The 23,854-nt window shown below is 40.2% G+C and overlaps 3 protein-coding genes across 10 annotated transcripts in view; 2 read left to right on the top strand and 1 right to left on the bottom strand.

The window, feature by feature from the left end:
* Window positions 1-2,456, top strand: part of si:dkey-163f14.6 (mucin-3A) — an 8,979-nt gene extending 6,523 nt beyond the window's left edge. For all 4 annotated transcript variants that reach the window (XM_044195164.1, XM_044195160.1, XM_044195183.1 and 1 more), the window contains one exon: window positions 970-2,456. In XM_044195164.1, coding sequence (XP_044051099.1) covers window positions 970-1,124 — 155 coding nt within the window. In that variant the 3' untranslated portion in view covers window positions 1,125-2,456. The remainder of the gene's footprint in view (window positions 1-969) is intronic.
* On the bottom strand, window positions 2,385-23,854 carry phka2 (phosphorylase kinase, alpha 2 (liver)). Of its 5 annotated transcripts, XM_044195111.1 has the most exons (33): window positions 23,576-23,853; window positions 23,369-23,458; window positions 22,037-22,195; window positions 21,150-21,197; window positions 19,921-20,089; window positions 19,514-19,596; window positions 18,886-18,966; window positions 18,653-18,751; window positions 18,424-18,570; window positions 18,226-18,279; window positions 17,852-17,974; window positions 17,634-17,729; window positions 16,854-16,961; window positions 16,543-16,621; window positions 16,054-16,188; window positions 15,860-15,969; window positions 15,584-15,728; window positions 14,514-14,592; window positions 14,237-14,379; window positions 13,970-14,140; window positions 13,085-13,194; window positions 12,844-12,980; window positions 12,587-12,749; window positions 8,218-8,297; window positions 8,022-8,100; window positions 7,807-7,936; window positions 7,614-7,715; window positions 6,659-6,777; window positions 6,483-6,506; window positions 5,843-5,896; window positions 4,422-4,655; window positions 4,112-4,312; window positions 2,385-4,012 (listed from the first exon to the last, which is right to left on the bottom strand). In XM_044195111.1, exons 2-33 carry the CDS (start codon window positions 23,444-23,446, stop codon window positions 3,839-3,841), a joined length of 3,714 nt encoding a protein of 1,237 aa, XP_044051046.1. In that variant the 5' UTR covers window positions 23,447-23,458; window positions 23,576-23,853; the 3' UTR covers window positions 2,385-3,838. The 5 variants fall into 5 exon arrangements, 4 of the variants coding, with proteins under 4 accessions (XP_044051046.1, XP_044051064.1, XP_044051055.1 ...); XM_044195129.1 differs by lacking the exon at window positions 5,843-5,896; XM_044195120.1 differs by lacking the exon at window positions 6,483-6,506.
* LOC122875739 lies at window positions 9,952-13,677 on the top strand. The gene is made up of 2 exons (XM_044195202.1): window positions 9,952-10,498; window positions 10,894-13,677. Exons 1-2 carry the CDS (start codon window positions 10,097-10,099, stop codon window positions 11,497-11,499), a joined length of 1,008 nt encoding a protein of 335 aa, XP_044051137.1. The 5' UTR covers window positions 9,952-10,096; the 3' UTR covers window positions 11,500-13,677.

The following is a 23,854-nucleotide window of genomic DNA, read 5'->3' as shown; positions in this document are numbered from 1 at the left end:
AACTTAATACTTGAAACACAGTTTTTTTTTCTAAAATTGTATTTGGAGGGCCTTGCTGCACAAAATTAATATTAATGGAGGAAAACATTTATTTTTATTATTCATGGCCTACTTAATCAGGTTCATGTAAAGGAGTAGTTCAACATTTTGGGAAATACGCTTAATCGCTTTCTTGCCAGGAATTAGATGAGACCACTCCCATATCTGTCTGTCCAATATGGAGCCAGCAGCTGGTTAGCTTAGCTTAGCATAGCATAAAGACTGGAAACAGTGGGAAACATCTAGCTGGGAGTCTTGTCATCACCGTGAGTTGCCAGGCATCTATTGAATACTCCAGAAAGTTACTGCGCCCAGCCAAGAAATAGTGCAGCACATAACTCCCCGTAAAGCTACAAATTGCTACAAGTTTTTACACTTTGGTTTTCGTAGGGATTAAACAAATGAGATATAAAAAGTTGCCACCTTTGTGTGCAGGTACCAGTGTAGTGAGCCAGTATAGGACTATTGTGCCCCAATAACCAAAGTTCCACTCTTAGGTGAAGTGTATGCATATTTTGAATTCAGTTAAAACTTATATTTTGTATCTTCAGTCAGATGTTTACAGTCCAAGCACTCTGAAAGTGGCAGGACTTTATCATGGGCTGCCTCATCCTCATAATGCAAGTGCAGCTCTCCCTTAATCAGACACATTAAATTAATGCATAAAAAACAACTCAAATGTATAAAATTTGTTTTTTTACCCCTGTGATGCTGGGGCTGGATGCATGTATCCAGTGTAGGCTACAGTCTTTACATTTCAGTCTTTTCATTTTTGCTACTATCTGTAACAGTAGCAACAGTTGCCAACGGGGAAGTTGAAATGAGTGAAATTCATATAAATCTGAGAGTTTATGTGTAAATATTCACTGTAATTATGTATACTGAGTGAGTTTTGGAAAACTCCTCTTCATTTCCCTCCCTCTCCTCCAGACATTAATGAGTGCAATCGGAAGAATGGAGGGTGTTCCCACCTGTGTGTGAACCACAAAGGTGGGTATAAATGTGCCTGCCCAGCCTCCCATCGCCTCTCCCCCTACAGCTGGAAAAAATGTCTACCAAGGACAACAGCGAACACTGCTGGTTGAGATGGAAAGCACCTCAGTCAGGCCAAGACAGACATCCTGGTGGAGTCCATACTGTTTCTAACAGTCTGTGCCTCGTCATGTCTTCTTGTTTGAAGAGACAAGAAAAAACACATAAGCAAGTATCACTTCACCAACAGTGTGCATCTTCCTCTGACTGTGGTCTTCACGACTGGTAATAAGGACTCCCAGTGAATGGTTACATAATAAATATATGAACTGTCTGTCCAACTTGTTAAATAGATTTGAGTATTCAGCCATTTCTCCTTTAAAACTATGTTTTGAAAATTTTAATCTTAAAGTTAAAAATACACTGCTACACAACTTTACTTCTAATGCGGTTGGGCTCTTGCTTAAATTCCTATGGACTAAAGTGTACCATATATTTATATTTTTTTCCATATGTAATTTAATATTCTCAGTACATTATCCTCATTCAAGTATTCATATCAATCAGTAAATGTGAGTATTGAAACATATGACTCTTCTTAGTTTATTACTGCTACTTATCTCAAGTGCAATTATACTGCATATGTAATATTAGTAATGATAGTGAGTAGTGAGTTCAGGTTTGGCAAGTCTGTACTGCAGGTACAAAGTAGGACCAAATAAATGTTATTATGGACAGACACTGGGCCCACAACATTACTTGCCCACTGGGACACTGTGGAGCACAGTGGGTCCACTCTGTGCCCGCATTGGATCTAGTGCGTGGCCCACTGGGGGCCTCAATGTCTAATTGTGGTCCAGAGCATGCCCACAATTTGCCCACTGTGGGACTGTAGTGTACCCACTGTTAACATGCACACAGTGTATACCCACGCTAACAGTAGGTATACTGTGAGCCCACTGTTAGCATGGGCATACTGTGGCCCATTTATTAATGTTTAACATTCACAGTTTCCAGCTTGTGATCTTTTTAAAGATAGCTCTCATAAGTTTAAACCTATAATAACATTTTATTTGGCCACTTGGTGGCAGCAGAAACAAGTTGTGAACACAACATTGACACATCATCAACTTTTTAAAGGGAAAGTTCACCCCAAAATCAAAATACATATTTTATCCCTTACCTACAGTGCTATTTATCCACCTATATTGTTTTGGTGTGAGTTGCCGGGTTTTGGAGATATCAGCCGTAGAGATGTCTGCATTTTTTTTATATAATGGGACTATATGGCACTTGACTTGTGGTGCTCAAAGCGCCAAAAAAATAAGAGCATATGTGGCAAACAGTAAATAGATAAATGATAAGTTACCATCATTGGTCAAATGATTTTATTGTTGTATGAACACACTTGAAATGTCATAATAAACATACTTTTCTGATGGAAATGACGAGTAACTGCATTGTTAAAATAATTGAACAGGTCTTTAAATGTTAAATAGGTAACCTGCATAATGTATTATAACAGTAATAGTAGTATATTCAGGGTTAGGGTTAGTACTGCCATATATCAACATTTTAACATGTTTCTTGCTGTTTTGCTTTCAAAATCAAAGCACTGGAATGAAAGTTTAAAACTTTTTTCCTCAAGTATGGGAAACGCTCTAAGACCCTATTCAACATACTCCAGACCTCTCTGGTACTTTACCAATATCTGGCTGTACTGCCATTTCATTCTTTACGTATACATTGTGCATATACTGTATATATACACACACTGTATACATATAATACACTTCTAAACTTATTAAACGTATCACTTATTAAAGCAGAATTCTACCCCAATATACCAGAAATAAACTTAAATTCACAGTACATAAATGAACCGCCATATCTGTAGCAAAACCTTGACATTCATATGCAGACAGATGGATTAATTTTCATTCATTGTACAAAACACACAACACATATACAAAGACAAAAACATCTTAGCACTCAAGGAAAACTAGGATTCTTGTTCCCATACAGGTTAATGTTAATACAAGACTACAACAAGTTTCAGTATCATCAACACTGAACTACTGTTTAAATAGCCTGGAAACTATCAGAGGTCAAATTTTTGCTAATTCATATGCACAAATTAGTCATTTGTGGGGGGGATCAAGTAATTTGAGGGCCAAATTGTTTTATGATTGATATTTTATTATTTTCCCCACATATTTAGGTCAGCAATTACTGTAAAACAATAAATTATCATATCAATAAATACAGATAAAAACAAAAAAGTAACAGAGGTAGAAAACAGTACAGTTTAACAGTAGAACTACAAATTATTGATTTGAGGGAAATAATTAATAATTTGTGCACAGAAATGATCAGAATGTTTACTCTGATAACTGCTGGGCTCAGTAGAATTGAAACATAAGACATATTCAATTACAAGACAGATAACTGTTGATATAATATTCTCACACACAACACCAAGAGCACAGAGATGCAAATTTCAATTTACACAAAATGCATGTAAGTAAATCCTGTAAACATACATTTGAGCAGCATGTTTAAGTAATAAATAAGTTCACGGTACAGATTCACAAAGAAAAAATAAATTCTTATATAGTGGTTTGCAATCAGCTGTCAAGGCTATGGTGTTACATCAGTGAATGAAAGCTACAGCGTTTATTGAAGAGTAAATAGTTACAAGCACCACATGAATTGTATGAGCTGATAATGAGAAGCTTTGCTGCCTTTGGACAGTTGATCCTTTAGTTATAAAACATGTCTCTTCCAGGTGTTTGACAGGAGCAGCAAGACACACTAGCCTGCTTTTTCACTGCATCAGGCAGTTGGAACGTGGCAGGAAGTCCTGGACATAAGTGATCACCGCCTTGGACAGATAGGTCATGGTGCCATAGCTGCCACTGGGGGCACTATCGTAGAAAAGGTTGCAGATTCCAGTCGCTGGGTCCTTCTCGAGGAAATAATCACTGGCACTGTGTGATTTCTGGGGATGCAGATGTAGAACAGAGTGAACCCCGGTGAACATACACAAATACATGAACATCCTTTCAAACAAAAATGTATCTCTTGCCAGTAGCAGTACCTGGTCACTGAGGAAGAGGTCATTGGCCAAATGCAGGATGCGGTCCACGTGGATAATGCCACCGATGCTGTCCACATCCACGTCAGCTACCAGGCCTAGAACCATCACAGTCTCCACTAGCAGCTGGCGATACTCTGGTTGAGGGACATGGTTCAGGACAGACTCCACCTGCACCGCAAATTTGATCTCTCCCGTGGTCATCTACACAGAAAACACTGAATTAAACACACATCCACATCCATTCACGCGCACACACACACACACAGGAAGTCCTAAATCTAGTTTTAGCTGCAAGTCTGCGAGATGTTACCTCTCTTGTGGTAGAAGAGGGCAACACATATCCATCGATGGACAGGCCATGGCACTTCTGCAGGATCTTCCAGACCTTCTGGTAGAAACCCACTGGTGCTCTGTTGATAGCTCCATCCAGCCTGCGTCTCCTCAGCCACTGGCCTTGCCTCTCCTCCCAGTGCAACTGTCCATCTCCTGGACCAGGGCCCACTGGGGACAGGATCCCACTGGGGGTGGAGGGGCTGCTGCAACGCTGTGGTGAGAGAACAGGAAAATACTGTTAGAACATATTTAATGGACCCCTTTACTGATTTTCAACTTTATCTCCATGTACTTTAAATGTATTCCTTATATACACCATCACACTTGTCTGTAGTGTCTGTACCACAGAGGTAGACTCTTTTCACCACAGGATGACCAGGATCAATAACAAGTGCAGTTTTTCCCACACCACTTCACTTCTCCATTCACTACAAGAGTAATAGCATATACATGTTTGTCATACCATAACAAATACATAAGGTTGAAATATTTAGCGTAGTAGGCTAGTTGTCTTTCTCTCTCGTTTGTTTCACTATCCCTGTGGGGGACAGTCATTGACATGAATGGCTTCCTTAGCCCCTTACCCTAACCTTAACCATCACAACTAAATGCCTAACCTTAACCCTTACCCTAACCCTAACCATAACCTAATTGTAACCTGTACTCTAAAACCAAGTCTTTACCCTCAAAAAGCAGTCTCTACCCGTGGGGGCCTCAATTTGTGTCCCCACATGTTTCATATAAAAACATGAAACACACACACAATGACACTTAAACACTCTGTAGTTACACAGTTCATGCAATCATTCATGCATAGTGATATCATGCTCTTTCACACTTGGCAATACAAGACCAGACATATTGAAGGACAAGGCTGGTGTTATTGTATTTTTTATTGTTATTAGAAATTACTCTAAATAGACAAAAAAATAACAATTAATTTAGCTTACTAACAAGTCTTGTCTGTGTAGCCACAGCCTGATATAGTTTATACCTCCATGAATTATTGTCCAAAACATAAAAGAGCTATACCACTGCAATGACTGACAAATCGATTTATTATGATAAACACACCCTGTGTGGTTTATTCCTCTCAGCTTGTCAAAAGAGGGATCTCTCTTCCAGGATGGACTTGAAAATCAGACCTTGACTACACAGATAATACTTGTTAGTAGGATAAATGTATTGTTTTGGTCTCTTTGTTGGACATTTGTTGACAATAATAAAAAGATAAAATAATTGCAGCCTTAAATGCAGCAAGACACTTGCAATATTTTAGTGTCTACAGAAAATATGAAATCTGAAAGAAAAATGCTTTTAGGAGTTTGCTCAGTGTATACATACAAAAATTCTGGACAAACCAAGTTAATTTGAAGCAGATGAGGTGAAATGGTTTACCGTGGAGCGAGGAGACGTGACATTGCTACTCAACGAAAGACTGCCGCTGAAGATCTACACATGGATATGGATGACAGATGACAGATGACAGAGAACAGTTTCAGATGGTTCACATGGTTCTTCATACTACAGTCATGATGATACTGCTGCAGCCACACAGAGCATGTTACTGGAGATGTTTGATCTGTAAAGTGAAAAGTCTAATTCAACTCTATAAAAATCAACTAGTGAGAAAAGACTCTTGGAAAAAAAATAACGGTTCTACATGACTGAACACAAAAAAGACCATTCGACAAACAAATGATGCCACTCCATGCTGAAATGCTATCAAATGAGTTATGAGGGTGGGCTACTTAAAAGCAGCTTAATCAAGGTCTGGATTGGTTGGAATGTAATACTCTTCTACAAAAACCACCTTCTTGACAGAGCCAATTACTGTGTGATACTTGGAAGAGTAGCAAAGCATGTTCTCCTACTGATATGTGATGAAGTGAGAGTCGTTCCAGCTATGGAGGGCGCTGTGGCTCACAGAATGTTAAGTGCCAGCGAGTGGTTTATGAGCAGGACTTAGCCGGCGGTTTGGTTGTTTAGACCGACGTTAGAAACAGTCACATGCTAGATATTATCAAACCCAACCCACACTGAGAGGCCGAGAGTCATCCAGCTGCAACCAAAAGCAAGAACACTGTTATTTAACTTTAGTCATTCATAGATAGATAGATAGATAGATAGATAGATAGATAGATAGATAGATAGATAGATAGATAGATAGATAGATAGATAGATTATCCAGTTTTTTAAACATGTGTTTCGCACCTGTTTTATCTCACTCTTTAGCTTGTGTATTCCTGTGCGTTCAGTCTTGGTGGCTCCAGTGTGGCCTAGTTCATGGATGGAGATGGCAGGACTAGTGGCTGTTGACTGGATTGGTCGCACTGATAAACAGAGACAAAACCAAACAAAAAAATAGCAATAGAACACTTATTCCATAAACTGGTATCAGCCCTCTGAATTGCTGCCAACAGCTCAGATTTTTTTAATCTGGTTTTGTGCTCATTGACAGCTCTTTCCCCTGGTTGGAAAAACAAATGGGCCAAGCAGACCTTTTAAATGGTGACGTTATCTTTCTGAGCCAGAGCCATAAAAAAAGTGACAGAAAAATCACCATGAGCGTGGATGAGATCAACACAGCTGTACAGGTTGTTGTAAGTCGACTTACAGTACAGAAATAACAACTCTTAAATCGGCTAGTCAACAGCCATGCCAGCAGCTCTGTGAGGAGCTAAATGCTCATATCAACATGCTAACGTGCTCACAATGACAATGCTTGCTTTTTGATGTTTTTCAGGTATAATGTTTACCATGTTCACCATCTTAGTTTAGTGTGTTAGCATGCTAGCATTTGCTGATTTGCACTAAACACAAAATACAGCTGAGGTTGATCGGAATTAGTTTTGCAGGTATTTGGTCATAAACCAGTATTGGACAAAGTGAAATTTTGACCTGCTGGCAGCACTAGAGGAAAAGTCAGGTTACCACCAGAGTCATTAGAATACGTCTGGAAAACATGAATATCTGTACAAATATCTGTTGAGATACTGCTAGCATGGCTAAAAACATTTAGTTAACTGGTCCTAGCAACAGCAACTGCAGCTGCTTGTTTCATTGCTGAATTTCTTCTTTAAGGGCGCAACTTACTCTCATGAATGAACACTCACACATATACTGTAAAGACAATGAGAGACAGAGAAAAAATGTAAAAAAAACTCACTGCTCCTCTCCACCCCAAACTCTTTGCCACTGAGGATGTGATGCAGCAGGTTTTTCATGCCAAAAGGACTCAGGCTCATCAAACTCTCAGACGCCTCCTCCCCTACAAAGATGCCACACGCTTTTTCATTTTTACTGTGCAGGGTAGTTTGTGCATGTTCACAGTTGTGTGTAAGTGTGCTTGGTTTTCCTACCAGAGCAGTGCAGGCTGCGAGCCAGCTCAGTGGCCATCACTTGCATGATGAGGCCTATCCTGAGCCGGAGCATGTCCCCAAACAGAGCAGGCTGGGAGCGCACATACATGGCTAGATAGACCATGATTTCCTAAATGACGAACACACACAGTTCACAGCCGTCAGTTCAGTGTCTGAAAAGAGTCCTGTGGCAGTCCAAAAGGTTAAAGATTTACCTGAGTGAGTACAGCTATACTGATGTCCTGACCACTGGCTTCATAGATGAGATTGTTCAACTCCTCGGGAGGAAGTGGGCTGAAAAGAAACAGTGAGGAGGAAGAGTTGGTTTATTAAATGATAATTAATTCAACAAAGCCTTAATGTGAGCACAAAATCTCTTCACCAGTTTTTGTCACAATAACTATGACTTACACTGTGATGACTCTTTCCCTGGGTTCAGGAGGTAGACCTACAGTCAGCTGCTTGTGATGGGAAATCAGATCTGTGCAAGCCTGAGGAAAAGACAAATACAGATGGAATGAAATTATTAAAATTATCTCATAATTTATTGATTCTGTAGAGGATCCTTCCCCCAGGGTCGACTACACAAGTTATTCTGCAGGTGTTCAGCTCAGAGACTCTTCATCATGGCTGAGTATTGACGTCAGTGTGTTATGATGCAGTTTTTCTAATGGTCAGTAGATGGTGTTAGAGCCTTTTCTTTATTTTGATACATGAACAAGAGTTTTTCCAGTGATTGATCCAGATGGGAGACTCCGAGAACATTTGAACATTGTTTGATAATGATTTTGAGTTTTTCCCACAAATTGCGTATGTTTGTTAATTCATATTTGGGACACTGATGTTTAGATCAGAGTGGATTCTATAAGGGTGGTTTACTGTAGTCAGTTTAATGTTTTCTCTCAAACTGTTTTAGGTGGGAAGGAAATTACTTTAGCGAGAGAAACATAAGAGAGAGAAGGGCAGTGGCGGGGGGACACGTGCCCCACCAGATTTTTGACATCTGGATTTTGTGTATTTTTATTAGATTTTATTTTATTACTATTATTTTTTATAATATGTAGTTATGATCATTTTATATTTGAGTCAAACGTATTCTTCTTCTTCTTATATCATAGATCATACCTGAAAAAGTCACACCCACCCAGTACCATAGACTGGTTTCTTCCAAAAGTTGCAGGAAGAAATCGGTTCGCAACAGCAGGTACGTGCTCTCACAGCACTCTGTTGCGCATCAGTGCTGGAAGTGATGTAGGCTACAGCTTAACGGTGTGTTGCTGAAGTGGTTTTTATGGCATCAGTCCCTTTTTCATACATGTGAAAACGAAATGCAATTAGAAAGTGAACTTGGAGACAGTTAGGGAGTCCTTTTGGAGTCTTGCAGACAGTCGTTAATAGGCATGAAAATCCTATTATTATTGCTTCGCCTCTCTCTCTCTCTCTCTCTCTCTCTCTACTTTATATCAGTGTGTGTAACTTTAGGTGTGGTTACAGGTTATATGTACTTAGGCTAGTGATGATGATGGATCTGTTAAGGAGACTGAGCAGTTTTGGAAAATAGGTTACTACTGCAGTTTGAGCTTATATTGGCAATTGAGCAGACACTGCGATGATGCCAGCACTTATCAGTACTCATGCTGCTTCCTATGCATTGTGTTTGAAAATAGAGCTATTACCATGTTGGCAGGTTTCTTTCAACTGTGGCTTTATTGTCTATGTTCTCTAAATTAATTTGCATTGTGGATATAGTCTTTTTATGAATTTATGCCCCTTAAAGTTTTTGGGAGAAGCAGACAAGATTTAGCTCTTTTTCGAGGAAAAGTGTCAGAAGCCAGTGTAGAAGTGAGTGAATAAGTGAGTGTCATTTTCAATAACCATAACAGCACAAATAATTGACATGATCTGTAAATACGTATACAGTATTTACCCTAATATAAAGTGGGAGATTACTGAGCTACAAAAACTATGTGAAGTTTTTAAAATATGTTTTATTTTTTTCTGGGGAAGGACCCCCCTTTGTGAAATTGTATTAAACTCTCTAAAAAAGACATGATTCAAACATAAATATGATGTGTAGTTGACTTGTTTTTGCCTCCACCCCGTGGATGTATTATTAGAACCATGCTCCACTCTGACTGATTTCCGTGGGGGAGGGGGATTCGATTTCCCCTAACCAATCAGTAGAGACCGACGTCACGTATCCGCCTCTAACGTCATTTTAAGTCGACACTGATGCGTAGCCATCGTTTTGCCGGGGTTTTTAGAGTGGAGCGAAGAAAACAAAACTACGATGTCGGGCGATATTGAGAAGACATGCCGTCTGTGTAAAACAAATTTAGTAATCAAGGGGGTTATATCAAATACAAGAATATTATTCAGCAGCCCAAACGCGAAAGAGAGGCCATTAAGTGAACGTTTCCGAGATGTCGGGGTAATTCTCCCATATAGACCCGGTGTCTATTCTGGGAGGATTTGTGTCAAATGTTTTCGACTACTTGTCAGGGTTGAAGAGTCGCAAATTACTCTAAAGAAATGGCAAGCGGAGCTTAACGTTACCGACACAAACGAGGAAGGCTCAAGAAGAGGAGAGAAGAGGGACCGTGATACGCCAACAAAGACGCCACATAAAAAGAAGCTTTGCCAGAGTCTCAGCCCGGAGTCGACACCGGCATCTCGTAGCAGTACGACAGAGGTAAGTAAATTAACACACTGGCACACTGAATCGTGGCAAACTAACCCAACTTGTTGTTGTTGAGTTAGCATGTAGTCCCCATCCTCTCGTCCTTGATTAGAGGCTGGATGGTGTCAATTAGTAACGTCATTACTATTTTGTTATTAATTTATTATAAATATATATTTTATTGTTATTCATATTATAGGCAGGGGTCTAGTGGGTAGTTTACCCTTATTTCCCCTCATTGACTGAAATGAGGCTGAGAGTTTACTAATCTATTTTCAGATCAACTGTATTAAAGAGGTGGGTAAACTGAGTTTACTTGGGTTTAACCCCCACTACGCCCCTGGTTATAGGCTATTATGTTACTGTCATTGTAAAATAACTCTCTTTATTTTATTTCATCCTTTTAGGTGTCAATAACGTACCCCAGTAAGACAGAGAGGCATAGATGTGACTCAGACATCAGTGGAGTGATAAACCATTTGGCAAAGGGCAATTTCACAACTGCAGCCAGGCTGATGGTGCAGCATGAGGATCTTATGGAGGCACTCAAACCTGTAATGGGAGCGGTTATTGACAAGGAGTGCCAGCGTCTTTGCCAACGAAGGGAGGGTTTTATGCTGTGGAAGAGTTCCCCAGAAGAACTGAAGAGTTTCTCCTTGCACAACCTTGGGAAGGATTTGGCGCGGATGGCGCCGTTTATGTTCTCTTTGATTTGCATAATATCTGGAATGCAACCCAACCATGCCTGTGCCGCCGCTGCAATTGCCCTTCGAGGGAGGGAAAACCATCTTTCAGCCTTTGCATACTATGTCAACAGTGTACTGCAGCGCGGTGGTGCCAGGAAGGCAGTCTTCAAACGTCTAAGCAGGATGGGGATCACCACCACACATGCCAATGCTGTCAAACATAGAATGGCAAAACTGAAGCTCAACCCAGCATCTCGTAGCAATACGACAGAGGAAACGTGGCAAAATAACCCAACTTGTTATACTATAGAAGTTACGTTAAGTTAGCATGTAGTCTCATCCTATTATTGTGTTATAAATGTATTATTATATAAATATATTTATTATTGTTATTGATATTATAGGCAGGGGTGTAGTGGTAAATACAGAAGCAAATAGTTGGAGGCCTTGTATTTTATATTGAACTTTGTGTAACTTTTAAATGTACTGAATCACCATCATCACGATTGGCAGCTGTAAAGAACCATACAACAGTGAATAACTCACCAAACCTAATGTGCTTAGCGTCTATAAATTAAACAATGTGGAATTGGCTGCTACAGATGGTATCGCTAAGAAAAGAATTTTAAAATATTGTTCAATAGGATCATATTAAAGCCTAAAGAGAAGTATGTTGGATGGCATATTTGCCTTAATGGGTCGTACTCATGCGTCAACACTGAGCTATAAAGGTTGTAGGGTCCTTGCCCAAATTTGGATTTTCTGACTCCAAACAACAGACAAAATTTTGGTAAACATTAAACAAACTCCAGGCTTTAAAACATCCTTTCAAACCCTTATGGGCGACATCACAGGCATTACATTTAATCTGTGTCGTGTCAGTTAGGGTCCTGTTGTACTGCCGTGGGCCTCGGGTCTGAGAGTCAATATGTCTAATACCCAAGTGGATCCGAGGGGACTCGCTATCAACTCTTACATGGTACTTCACAGTCATCACACGACAAAAAGTAGTATTTTGAGGTGGGACAGGGAGCATGAACTGTGAAGCGCAGACAAAAATGACGTGTTGCTAAACTTTTCAATTGCAGCTACACATTAATTGGTGGAGCATCATGCTGCTGCCAGTGTTCTCTCTCTGTTTAGGTGTGTTCAGGTCAACCGCAATCTGGATGGGGTCTAGTTGTTCTTGGATCCATGTCCGATTAGTTCTTTTGAAAATCTGTTTATGCACATCCAGCTCGGACAGCTTTTCCACAGGTCAGTTTTGTATCAGGTCTAAAACTTTTTAAGATGTCTAGTCTCAAGGGTTATCTAGAGCTGACTGTATGTTGCTGACAAGGAACTTTTCTGGTTAAAAACAGTCTCTAACTAGCTGCTAAGCTGTGATAAAGAATGACTGTGACTTCTGACTGACCTCAGCGAGGACCTCCACTCTCTTGCGTAGTATTCCAGAGATGTATCTGATGAGACCCCACTCTTTGCAGGCTCCAGCTTGTACATACAGCTCCTCCAGCAGGGAACGCACACTGACCCCGCTCTGCCCAGGACCTGACAACTCCACTGGCCAATCAGCTCCTCTGGTCATCAGAAGAAAAAAATTACATTATTTACTTATTAGTGTGCCAATGCAGACAATAAGCTGTGTGTGCATAGTTGTCTCTAAGTCCGTACTTCATTACGTAAAGGATGTAGAGTATGTCAGCCTGGTCCTGCAGAGTTGGACACTCTTTCAGCTGCCTCACCAACATTGAAAAGTCTGTGTTGCCCTGAGAGTCTCGAGGCAGGTGCAGATCAGCAGCACTGTGGGACTTGTGAGGGACGTCAGTGTAAGACAAACACAATTCAGAACAATACTGAAGTCACAAGAGAAACGAGGTTGGCGGAGGCTTGTGGAAAGATCTGCTGTGCCTACCTTGTGCTGCTTTACATGTGGGCCATGCTGAGGATGAGGAACTTCAAGTAGGTTGAGAGATCTGCGGTGTTTGCTCTTAATAGGAGTCACAGGTAGATACATGGAAGACTCTGAAACACGCACAAATTAAAACAACATATTACAAAGTGAAACCAGAGTATTTTTGAGATGCTGCCAATTAATTTTCATTTTTGGTGTACTTAGTTTAATGTGATTTGTATTGTCATTTTTTTTACCCCACTAACAAATTTCCTACATTTCCCAGTTAAGCTTGTGACAACCCCAACACAATGGGCTTGTACTTTGTTGTTTTCAGCGTCAGATAAGATTTGGAGTTGGAAGGAGTGAAAGAACAAGTTGAGTAAGAGGTTTCACATTTGGGGAAAAATCTTATTGTGCCTCTAAAACAGGATGTCTTGTTTTAATGCATTGCATTATGGGCTCTTAAGGCTATTGTCAATCAGTATTCTATTATTTTTTGAACAACATGGAGAGCTATGTTATCGGGTTTAGATAATGGTCGTATATTTAGCGTAGTGTGTCTTTGTTGCTGCCATCTACAGGTGGCCAGAAAATAAAAGTTGCATAACATATAGGGTTTTTTTCTGTTGAAATGTATCTTTGTTTTTTGGGGGAGAAAAAAAATGATTTGAAAAGAACAAAACTTACTAACAATGACCACATACCTACATAGAAATCTGTTTCCTCATCGATTTGTGTTTCCCCTTACCATAACCCAAACTCAGTCATACCCCTATCCTCAACCAGTCATTTCTGCAGCGTCTAACCTAAATTGAGCTCCAGCCATGCACAGCGGCATTATGGGAAACACTATTCAAAGGGCAAACAGACTCTGACTGACTCATAAGATTTCTAATAACTCACTGGGCATGTTCAGGCCCTGGACCTTGGCCATAAAAGACAGGATGTCTCTGGTGGTGTGTTCAGCACTGAAGACATGGTGCTGCCCCGTCTGGATGGGAGGTAGATGGCACATGGTGGTGGTGCTGTGGAGGAGCTGTGTGAGGTACTGGTCAAACATGTCTTTTGAGCCCTCTGGAGTTAAATGCATACACTCCATTACTTACAGTTCCACTTCATTAATCAAATATGACTGAAAGGAACATACACACTTTGTTCATCACTAACTACCTGCGGGCCCACAGTTGTTATATTCCTCTCCATATTCCTCATCCTCATCCTTGAGTAAGCTGTCATCGTTCTCTTCATCCAAGAAGCTGAGGTGAGTGTGGAATGAAGTGGTCTGGAAACTGGAGAGGTCTGACATCTGCACCCTGTAGTAACATTCACACAAAACACCCACACATGCAAGAGAAGTAACATATACTGTTATGTTACAGACATTTCAACACTAGCGTAAAAAAACCCATTCTATTCACGATGTCCTATGTTATAGACAGAAACAGACCTTGCTCCAGCAAAATAGCCATCCTGAAGTTTCCTGAGGGTTGATAGGATACACGGATCAATCGTATCTCCATCTTCAACTGGACATAAAAAGCAAATAAAACAAAATGCTGTGAAGCATAGTGAAATAATTTGACAAAATAGCAATATGGAAATATACAGTATGTACATTCTAGATCACAGCTACATAGAAACCGAGACTATTACAGAGCATGCAGTGATGTAACTTGAGATTTCTGCAAGCTGCTAGAATGAAAAATGCTAGTTAAAGTTAAATGCCAGAAGGTTTCACACATAAAAACTTTGACATTAACATTAACACTGAAAACAAAATTTGTGTTCCAAATCCATACTACACAATAGTTCTAGTGTGCACTGAAAAAGTGACAAAGTAAATTATAATATGGTATATATATATAGTATAGGCTAAAAAACCTGTCGATTTTTGAATGTGCTGTTGATGGTCACTATTGTCCCACAATGTAATTCACAAAGGAAATGGAGGAGCCGCTCACAGTAGGACTAATTGTGGCCATGAATGTACTGTATATGGAGAGCTGGATACAGCGCAGCCACTTGCTGCCAATTTGTCACAGTGGTCATTTGCGGTATTGCAACGGAAAAATCCCCTACAACCCAAAAGCATTTTCCCCATAGACCACCATTATAAAAGAGTCTGTAGAACGAAAAGCTATTTTCATTTGTGTGTATCATCCCAATGTAAAGTCTATGGGCGGGACAGGAAGCAGGTCAGCGGGAAAAACACTGTGCATGTGCAGTGGGCCGCACAATGAGGAAGCAAACCCAGAAGCTAGAAAACTTTTTTGGCTTAAGCAATGGACGAGCAATTTTCATTCAAGTGACTGGGCGCCATCTTTGAGCCTGGTATCCAGTTCGTATAAATTCTAAAGTTGCAGTTTGATTTACGTTCAACAGCACAAGTTTTGTGTAATTTCCTATGCTCATTTTTGTATGCTAACTGCAAAACAGTATACTGTAGAGTATACTATATGGTACACTACGTGAGACACAGTTACAGACTGCTTTTCTTTGGGTTAAGAGCCTTATTACTCAGCATGCTGCGGGTGATGGGGAAAGTGAGTGTGGGCCGTCCTGTCATCCTCCAGCAGGAGGAGAGATAGGCCAGCTCTGTTCGTAACATCTCCACAATCATCTGGTTGTCCAGTGCCAGGTAGAAGTGGTGATGATCCAGAAACTGAACAGTGAGCACAGAAAAGAAGAAAAGAGAGAAACCAAAGTATTAATCAGTAGTATTCATTACAACCACCTTCTACTGAGCCTTGTTGTTGTCATTATGAACATCACAACATCTCAAGCTAGTTTTACCTGTGGGGTGAATACATAAGAGCGATTTCTGATTTCATAGAATTTGGATGTTCCCAGAACTCCAATGTGTCTGTAGGGCCTCCCGCTCAAATTCAGTTTCTTGCAACTCCCTGTGGCAATGACACTCTTATTAATACACAAGCACACACATACACCTGTACAACTAAGGAAAATAGTGATTGGTGCTTGTTTACCCAGTTTGACATAGACATGGCTCAGGATGCGAGCAGGCATGACCCTGATAGGCAGAACTTCTGACATCGTCTGGACCATGATCCCATGATCACTTAACAACTTCTGGATCTCCACCGACTCTGCTACAACACAAACTGACACACACATATAAAAAGAAACACATTATATCCTGCTTTCCATAAGGAAATCTGTATATAAACCAATGCTAACATCAGAACAACATTAGGAATAAGTCTGGATATTTTTGAAGTTGTGTGTGATTTATGTCCTCCCTCTCATAATGTCAATAAACAAAACTAAATGAAAAAATGCACAGCTGAGGTGAGTGACACAATCACAGGGTTCCAGACAACGTTTGTTAAGGATAAAGAACTGTTGATTTCTTCTTCTTCCTTACTTTCTGTACCAGATTTTCACAGTTTTCCTGGGATTCAACACATTTTTTAATCCAACTGACATTTCCTTCAAACTAATGATCGATCACCAACCTTGTACCACAACATCTGGCTTGAAGTTTGTAGAGAACCTCCTGTTGAGCGGATCTATCTCTCCTGGTGCTAAAAAACCCTTATAACAGAAGGAAAAAGAGACAGAGGACGAATTATTACAAAGGAAAACGGTGGAAGTTGGCTGTATGGCTCCATTGTCTATTGAGGACATCTTGTAGCAGTGCTTTTTTCCCTAATTTACGATATAAAATCTGCATTATTCCTGATTTGTGACAGTCACGGTAATAACAGATAGCAACCAAGTGTTGCAAGCTAACATTAGAGGTGGTGTACAAGGGTCCTGTGACTACCTCGGCCAAAAGACAGCCCAAGATGTAGAGTGATTGTCCCCACATATGCGGCAGCTGCCCCATGGCCACTCTGTCCACTGAGTGAGGATTGCTGTACTCCTCCTCCACCTGTAAGAGGCAAAATATGTTCTGATTCTTGGTTGCCTGATATACAGGTACAGCGGTCCAGAAAGAACAAACATTTTTAGTCTGATGTTCCCAAATGTTATCGCCATTTGTAAAGCATAATAACATTCCAAGCATAGCTGTAGTGATGACTGCTGACAGGCTTGCAGATTACCCCACCATTACCATAATATTTATACTGGTAATATGTACAAAATAATCCTTGGACAGACCTAAAACAAATAGATAAAACAGACTAAGGATTATGATAAAAGGAACAGATATATGAGAGTAGATATTGAAAAACAAGACTACGGGTCTACAGCCATGCTAGCGGCTCTGTGAGGCTGTACTTTGGCACAGCGTCGCTTTGAGCTCAATGCTAACATCAGCATGCTAACATGCTCCCAATGACAATGCTAGTATGCTACCATGTTCATCTGAGTTTAGAATGTGAGCATTCTAACACTTGCAAAAAAAATGCAACTCTTGCTAATTAGCACTAAACATAGTGCTAATTAGCGTTTTAGTGTTAGTGTTTTAGTGTGACTAAAACAGAAATACAAGAATATGTAAAAACTATTTTGTCAAACAAGAATAAAATAAATTCACAGCAGATGTCACTGCTGCATGTAATTTATATGAGCATACAATAAACATCTGCTATATTTATACCTTGTCATGTGGTACAGCATAAAGTTCAGGCAACAGTTTGATGCCATTCTTCCCTCTGATCAAAATGCCCTCCAGTGCCTCACGGTACTCCTGCACCTGTGCACAGCACACAGTAATTTGTTTAATATTACATCTGCAGCACAAGTCATTCAACGTGACTCCATGACTGTGTGAATACAGTGGAAACTGCATTTGGAGCAGTGTGTTGGTTTTATTACCTGCACTTGATCTTCAGCAAAGATACCGTCCAGGATGAGGTAAGTCCAGAAGACAGGCCACTCACATTCGATATTCTCAAACAGCTTGAGCTCTGCAGGATCGTAGTGCAGCCGAGATGGGTCCTAGTGACAAAACAGCCAGGAACTACAGTAGAACCTTGCATCTTAAATTATACAATACATAATTTTCTTAAAAATGGGGGGGGGGGAGTCATACTAAACCACCTATCCACTCAAAAAGTACACTTCTTCTCTTATTTCATACTTTAGGTTATTCTCACTCAGCAGTCCCCATCCCTGATGCATGTTTTCTACAGCAGTTAAACACATCATAAATCCCAGCATTTCGATTTTCAATATGTAGAATATCTTACCTCTTTAGGACAACGATATCCATCCCTGATGAAGCGGCAGCAGCCATAGCGACCCTGAAATTATACCAGAGTGGAAATTTTACTATGCTGACTGACTTACATGTATGTACAAGGAAAAGTTCTAGGGTAAAATTCTGAATTGTATAATGTTTTGTTGTCCAAAACAAATTATTTGGGTTTATTATGCTTAGACTGTACCTGCAGTTTGCTTATGATTTCTGACTTAGTGATGGCGACCAGGTCAGCATCCTCAACAGCAAAAGCAGGGAAGGAAATGACAGACAGAAGGCCGGCGTCTATCTCCTTTGAAGTTGAGGCTCTTGGTAGCATGGAGCACAGGATGGACTAAGGGAAAACACAAACATGCTGAGCAGAAGAAGATGAGCAGAGACGATGCAGAGATGGACGGAGGCAAAGCCAGCGGTACCTGACAATGTTCCACTTCATCAGGCAAAACATGGATGACTGACTTCGGCCCTCCATGGGCCCCAAAAAGATCCAGCTCATCTATGGCCTCTAGAGCTGCCTGCAACCCCCCCCCCCACACACACAAATCAACACACACATCCATGCACCAATACACGTTTTATACAACACTTTCTTCTTTTGGTCTTTCATGTATAGTGTATCATAAATGCTGACAATAAATAAAACGGGTACCTTAGCAATTCCTACAGAGCTGCCATTGAGCTCGGGGATTCCCTGGTTGGTCTTGTCACCTCGCTCCCACATCCCATAATCCTACAGGGAGAAAAAAAGGCCATGACATCATTTCTTACCAAATTCTCCAATCTCTAAACTCTCCTTATTTCTCTACACTATGGCTCTGGGCATGATATTTAAAAGAGTTCTCCACCAATTTAGCATTGCATTGTCAGATTCACGAAGGAGAGTTTTAAAAAAAGTATCTAAATCGATGCAGCAGAACAAGAGATATCAACTCTTTTTATTCCACGCATTCTTCTTCCTTCCTTCCAAAGCCTGGCACCTACATTACCCACAATTCAACTCGACCACCGACAATTCAGTTGGAGATTCAGTTGTGTTATGCTGGTAGCGGCTAATGTAGCCTCGAGACACTAGCCTCAAGTAGAGATGAGGAGCGGGCTACAGAGGTCTGGTAAACTCACATCACTTGAGGCAATTTTATCATCCACAAAAGGCCTTTTTTCATATATGCAGTAGCACTCCACAACACCAGACTTTGATGTGTAAAATTGATGGAGTTTGTTTCTTTTCAGTTCACTCCCCTCTGCCACCCTCCCAAACCTCTGAAAATGTTACTCACCGCCACTTTGTAGGCAGCCTCTATGTAGAAGACCAAGTTTTGGATAAAGGCTACCTCATCCAGGTTAGAGATGATACGAAGACCTGCGTGATAACGTGACACACTCAGCGACCAACTTGTTCAGTGTTGTTTGTTGCATAATGAGCTTGTGTTTTGTTCAAGAGAACAATGGTTAGGTAGGTACTTTAATTGTACTTCTCGAGGACCTGCAGTGCTGGCCAGAAGGGAAGCTGACCAAGCAGCGTGCATTGCTGTTTGCTACAGTGTCTTTTTTGATACTAAGACATTTTCAAATCCATACCTATGTGTGGTGTCTTTAAACCAAAAGTCATCTTTAATTTAATCAGAGAACACAGACACACAGAAAGGCAAAAAACTGTAAACACCACTCTGCATCACTACTGTACCTGAGGCTGTCATCTGTGCCAGCATCAGCAGGTAAATCGAGGTGGCGTCCACCTGGAGATGCCCCCACTGGTCGTCCCCGACCACCATGGCACAGGTGGGGGTATCGTATTTGGCATGCAAGCAATCCTTAGTACTCTGGGTGTGTTTGAACTTCTCCACCTTGGCCACCTGAAGACACATGAACATGCAAATATGCGTACACAAAAAAAAAACACACGCATATCAATGCATTGCATGAAAACTCAGAAGTTTTTCTTTTTTGTTAAGTATTTTTTGGGGGCGTTTTAGCCATTATTACATTAGAGAGTAGAGAGCAGAAAGGAAATTAGAAGAGAGAGATGGGGGATGACATGCAACAGAAAGGTAACCAGACAGACGGGAAGTGGGGATGTTGCAGTTACACGGACAGCGTCCAGGATGCCTCCTGGGGGCCTACGGGTCCTGCCTATTTCCTTGCCCAATTTCAGTTTCACGTGAAATAAGTAGATATCTTATTTTACCTAAGCCTGCAATATATAGTTTCCTGCAAAAACATTATTTCAAAAATGAACATTAATTCACAATTAGATAAATCTCAAGGAGTGTGTGTACATGCCCAGGTATGCTCCATATCCTGTTTTTGATTATATGCATAATGTTGACATGGAAAAGAGTAATCTGGTTATTTATATGATTAGGACATTATAAAGGTTTCAGATCACTGCCTGCTGCTTTTGACTCCTCAACATCCCAGTGAGTCTCAAGAGTAATTACTTTAGGTCTACTGATGATGATGATATCTCAGCAGCAGAGGATGAAGCCTCTTTGCTTAATCGCTCCATGAGCACTGCAGCATTTTAACACTCCGCTGTGGATTTGGCATCTTCATCTTATTTCCAGTAATGGAAGGCGAAAGCAACAAACAATACACAATGTTACTGCAGCCAGGCTTTCACTTTCACTTCAACATGTAGATCACCAACATATTGTTAATCATTAGAAAGTTTGTTTTTCTGACTACCTATGTTGCCCAAGTTTAACATGCCTGTGCAGACAGAAGCAGACTGTGGTCAGAAACCTGAGGACGCTGTTTACATTAAACAGTCTGTTTAAATACCACAGAACCCTAGATAACACATTGTGGTTTCTCAGAACCAGAACACAGGCTTATCGGATTTTCTACCACCAGGACACGATGTTTAAACACAAGTGAACATGTGAACATTTAATGTGAGCAGGTGTGTCTTACCTGTCTCATCATGCACTGCAGAAGTCCCTGCATCAGCTTCACCACACTCTGCCAACAAACAACAACGGCTTTATCGGTAAACTACGAAAATCAAACAAAATGTTACTATAATCCAAATTATTTTCTATTTTTAGAGGTGGAAGACACAAATCACTTTGTTCAGTTCTGTTCAAAGACTCGTAGTCACTGACTAAGTAGTTTGTTCAGACAGTGAACGCATCACCGTTCAAATGCACCTTAGTACATACAACAGTAAGTGATGATTAAATGATTAAATTAAAAACTGTAATTAACCATTTTTGTTACTGAGCAATCAAACATTGTATTAAACCTATTGATTTACTGTTAATCACTAAATCTATAAAATGACTCAAAGTTATGAGAGCTAAAAGTGATGTTTTTCAGTTGCTTACTTACTCTAACAGCCAAAAATCCAAAATATGTAATTTGTAATAATATGATACATATGAATAATAAAATGCAAATTTCCAACTTTGTGTGGAAGTTTGAACCAGCAAATGTTTCAATGTGCAAATGACTCAATTGTTTTAATTTCTTACACGACAGATTAGTTATCTATTGAATTTTTTCAACCAGCTGATTAACGGCCTTGTTTTAGGACTAACTTCATCACTTTACCAAGTTAGATCTATAACAGTTTGGTTTTATCATACTTCATATTACCCTGCAGTTCAGTGTTTTAAATATACATTTTAGAGTGAGATATTTTGTTATGGATTAATGTTGTATTTTAGTTTAACTGTAGAATACATTTGTATAAACTAATCAAATGAGACCAAAAGCTACTCAACCCAACCCAACAGGTAGAACAAACAGGCACTGGTGTACACATTAACCCTCTCTCTCGCTCTCTGTCACAAACACACCTGCTCCAGTTCATAGGCCTTGGCCTTGTCTTCATCGCGGTCTGCGTTCTTGCGGTAGGCCATGCCCAGCCCCCACACAGCCAGGACACTGTACACATTATCCCTCACCCAGGCATCCTTCTTCTGGGCACTGGCGGGCAAAAGTCCTGTCACTGGGTTCTGAAACAAACACACACACAAGGGCTTAATTTATAGTAAGGACTGTAACACTTTTACATTTTCTGTTTGATCTTTTTACTGACCAGCTGCCATAATTCAGATAAGAGAAGGTCTGAGACTAAATAAACATGTTCATAATGTATCTAGGTTGCCTTCAGTTGTTACAGTACGCTGTAGGGTGCCCTGGGTTTTGCCGCTCAGGAAGGCTATCCTAACCATTTCACAAGAACAGCACACAATTTTCATTATCGATTTATCTGACAGTTATTTTTTTGATTAATTAATTAATGATTTTGTCTAGAAACACATCAGATTTGCCTAACAATTACTCCACTAGTACTTTAAATTCTAAATAATTTAATCTGTATTATGATTTACTGTTGACAGTGTGTTATTGTCATATAATTCTATATTCTTCATTGTATATTATATGAACATTAATGAAAGATATGGCTTTTTAGTTAAGCAAATAAAACATTCTCAGAGTATCAAGTCTCTATCAATGAAAGTGAATTTTAAGTTGGGCTAGCGCCTTAATAATACAGCAATTTACATAGTTTCAGTTTCACTTTTGGGAAACCTGAGACTTCATTGTGCATCCCCCTCCTCTGAAACCAAACCCTTGCATATACATGCTTTATAAGGAAAGTTGGCGCTTCTCTATCAGCTGTTTTTAAACTTAGACAGCTGTTGACTGCGCCTCAATGTGAGCTCAAGTGCTGATAGATAAAGGTGCATAGTTTCCTCACAGTGTCCTCGGCCTATTCCATTCCAGGGACTGAACTTTGCTTACGCCTTGTTTATTTCCATGCAGCTCAATCTGGTTGACCCTGAACCTGTACAGGCTACAAAACATCTTACCAGCTGCAACATTAAAACGATGCTTACATTGTAATGTATCAATAATTATAATCCAATTATATAATATATATGATCCTTAAATGGGACATGCAGCATAATAAGTACGTATATTTTGATGCAAATGTAAGTAAGAATTTGAATGGAGGACTTTTACGTGTAATAGAATAATAGAATATTTCGACACTGACATTGCTACTTTTACGGAAGTAAAAGATCGGAGAACTTCTTCCAACACTACGCAAATGCGCCACTTCAGACAGTTTCACAGCACTGACTTCCCTCCTGTATCCTGGTACATATGCTTAGACTCACCTGGTGGCACAGGATGGTCTCCTGGACCAGCCTGGCGTAGCCATCCAGCCTCACTCCTGAGTTACTGCGGCTCCTCATCCTCACTGATCACTGCACACATAGAACAAATATACAGCGCTTCAAGCTCGGTTGTTTGCCTGTTTGTATATGACTTTGTATATGATAAATACAACGACTAAATTTAGCTTAATCACTGTGGTAACTTACCATGCAGTGACACATCCGTGGATTTGATCCGACACTTTCTACGGACGCTGCTGCTCTGCTAGAGCTTGCTAGCCGAGTAGTATCCAGCTGTTTGTGACGACAAAAGCATTTAATGTTAAACTCACAGTCTGTACTCACACACACACACTCTCACCGGCTCAAACTGCTTGATATGTAGAGTCGGGCCCTTCAGATGACAACGCGTCAGGTTTCACAGTAGAGTACGTATGTAGCAACTGTGTATCCATTCTGAACATTATGTCCTTGTTGTTTGATTAT

The sequence above is a fragment of the Siniperca chuatsi genome, linkage group LG1 (assembly GCF_020085105.1).
Source record: "Siniperca chuatsi isolate FFG_IHB_CAS linkage group LG1, ASM2008510v1, whole genome shotgun sequence".
NCBI lineage: Eukaryota > Metazoa > Chordata > Actinopteri > Centrarchiformes > Sinipercidae > Siniperca > Siniperca chuatsi.
Note: the sequence above shows the minus strand (reverse complement) of the source record. Positions and strands in the feature narration are given on the sequence as shown.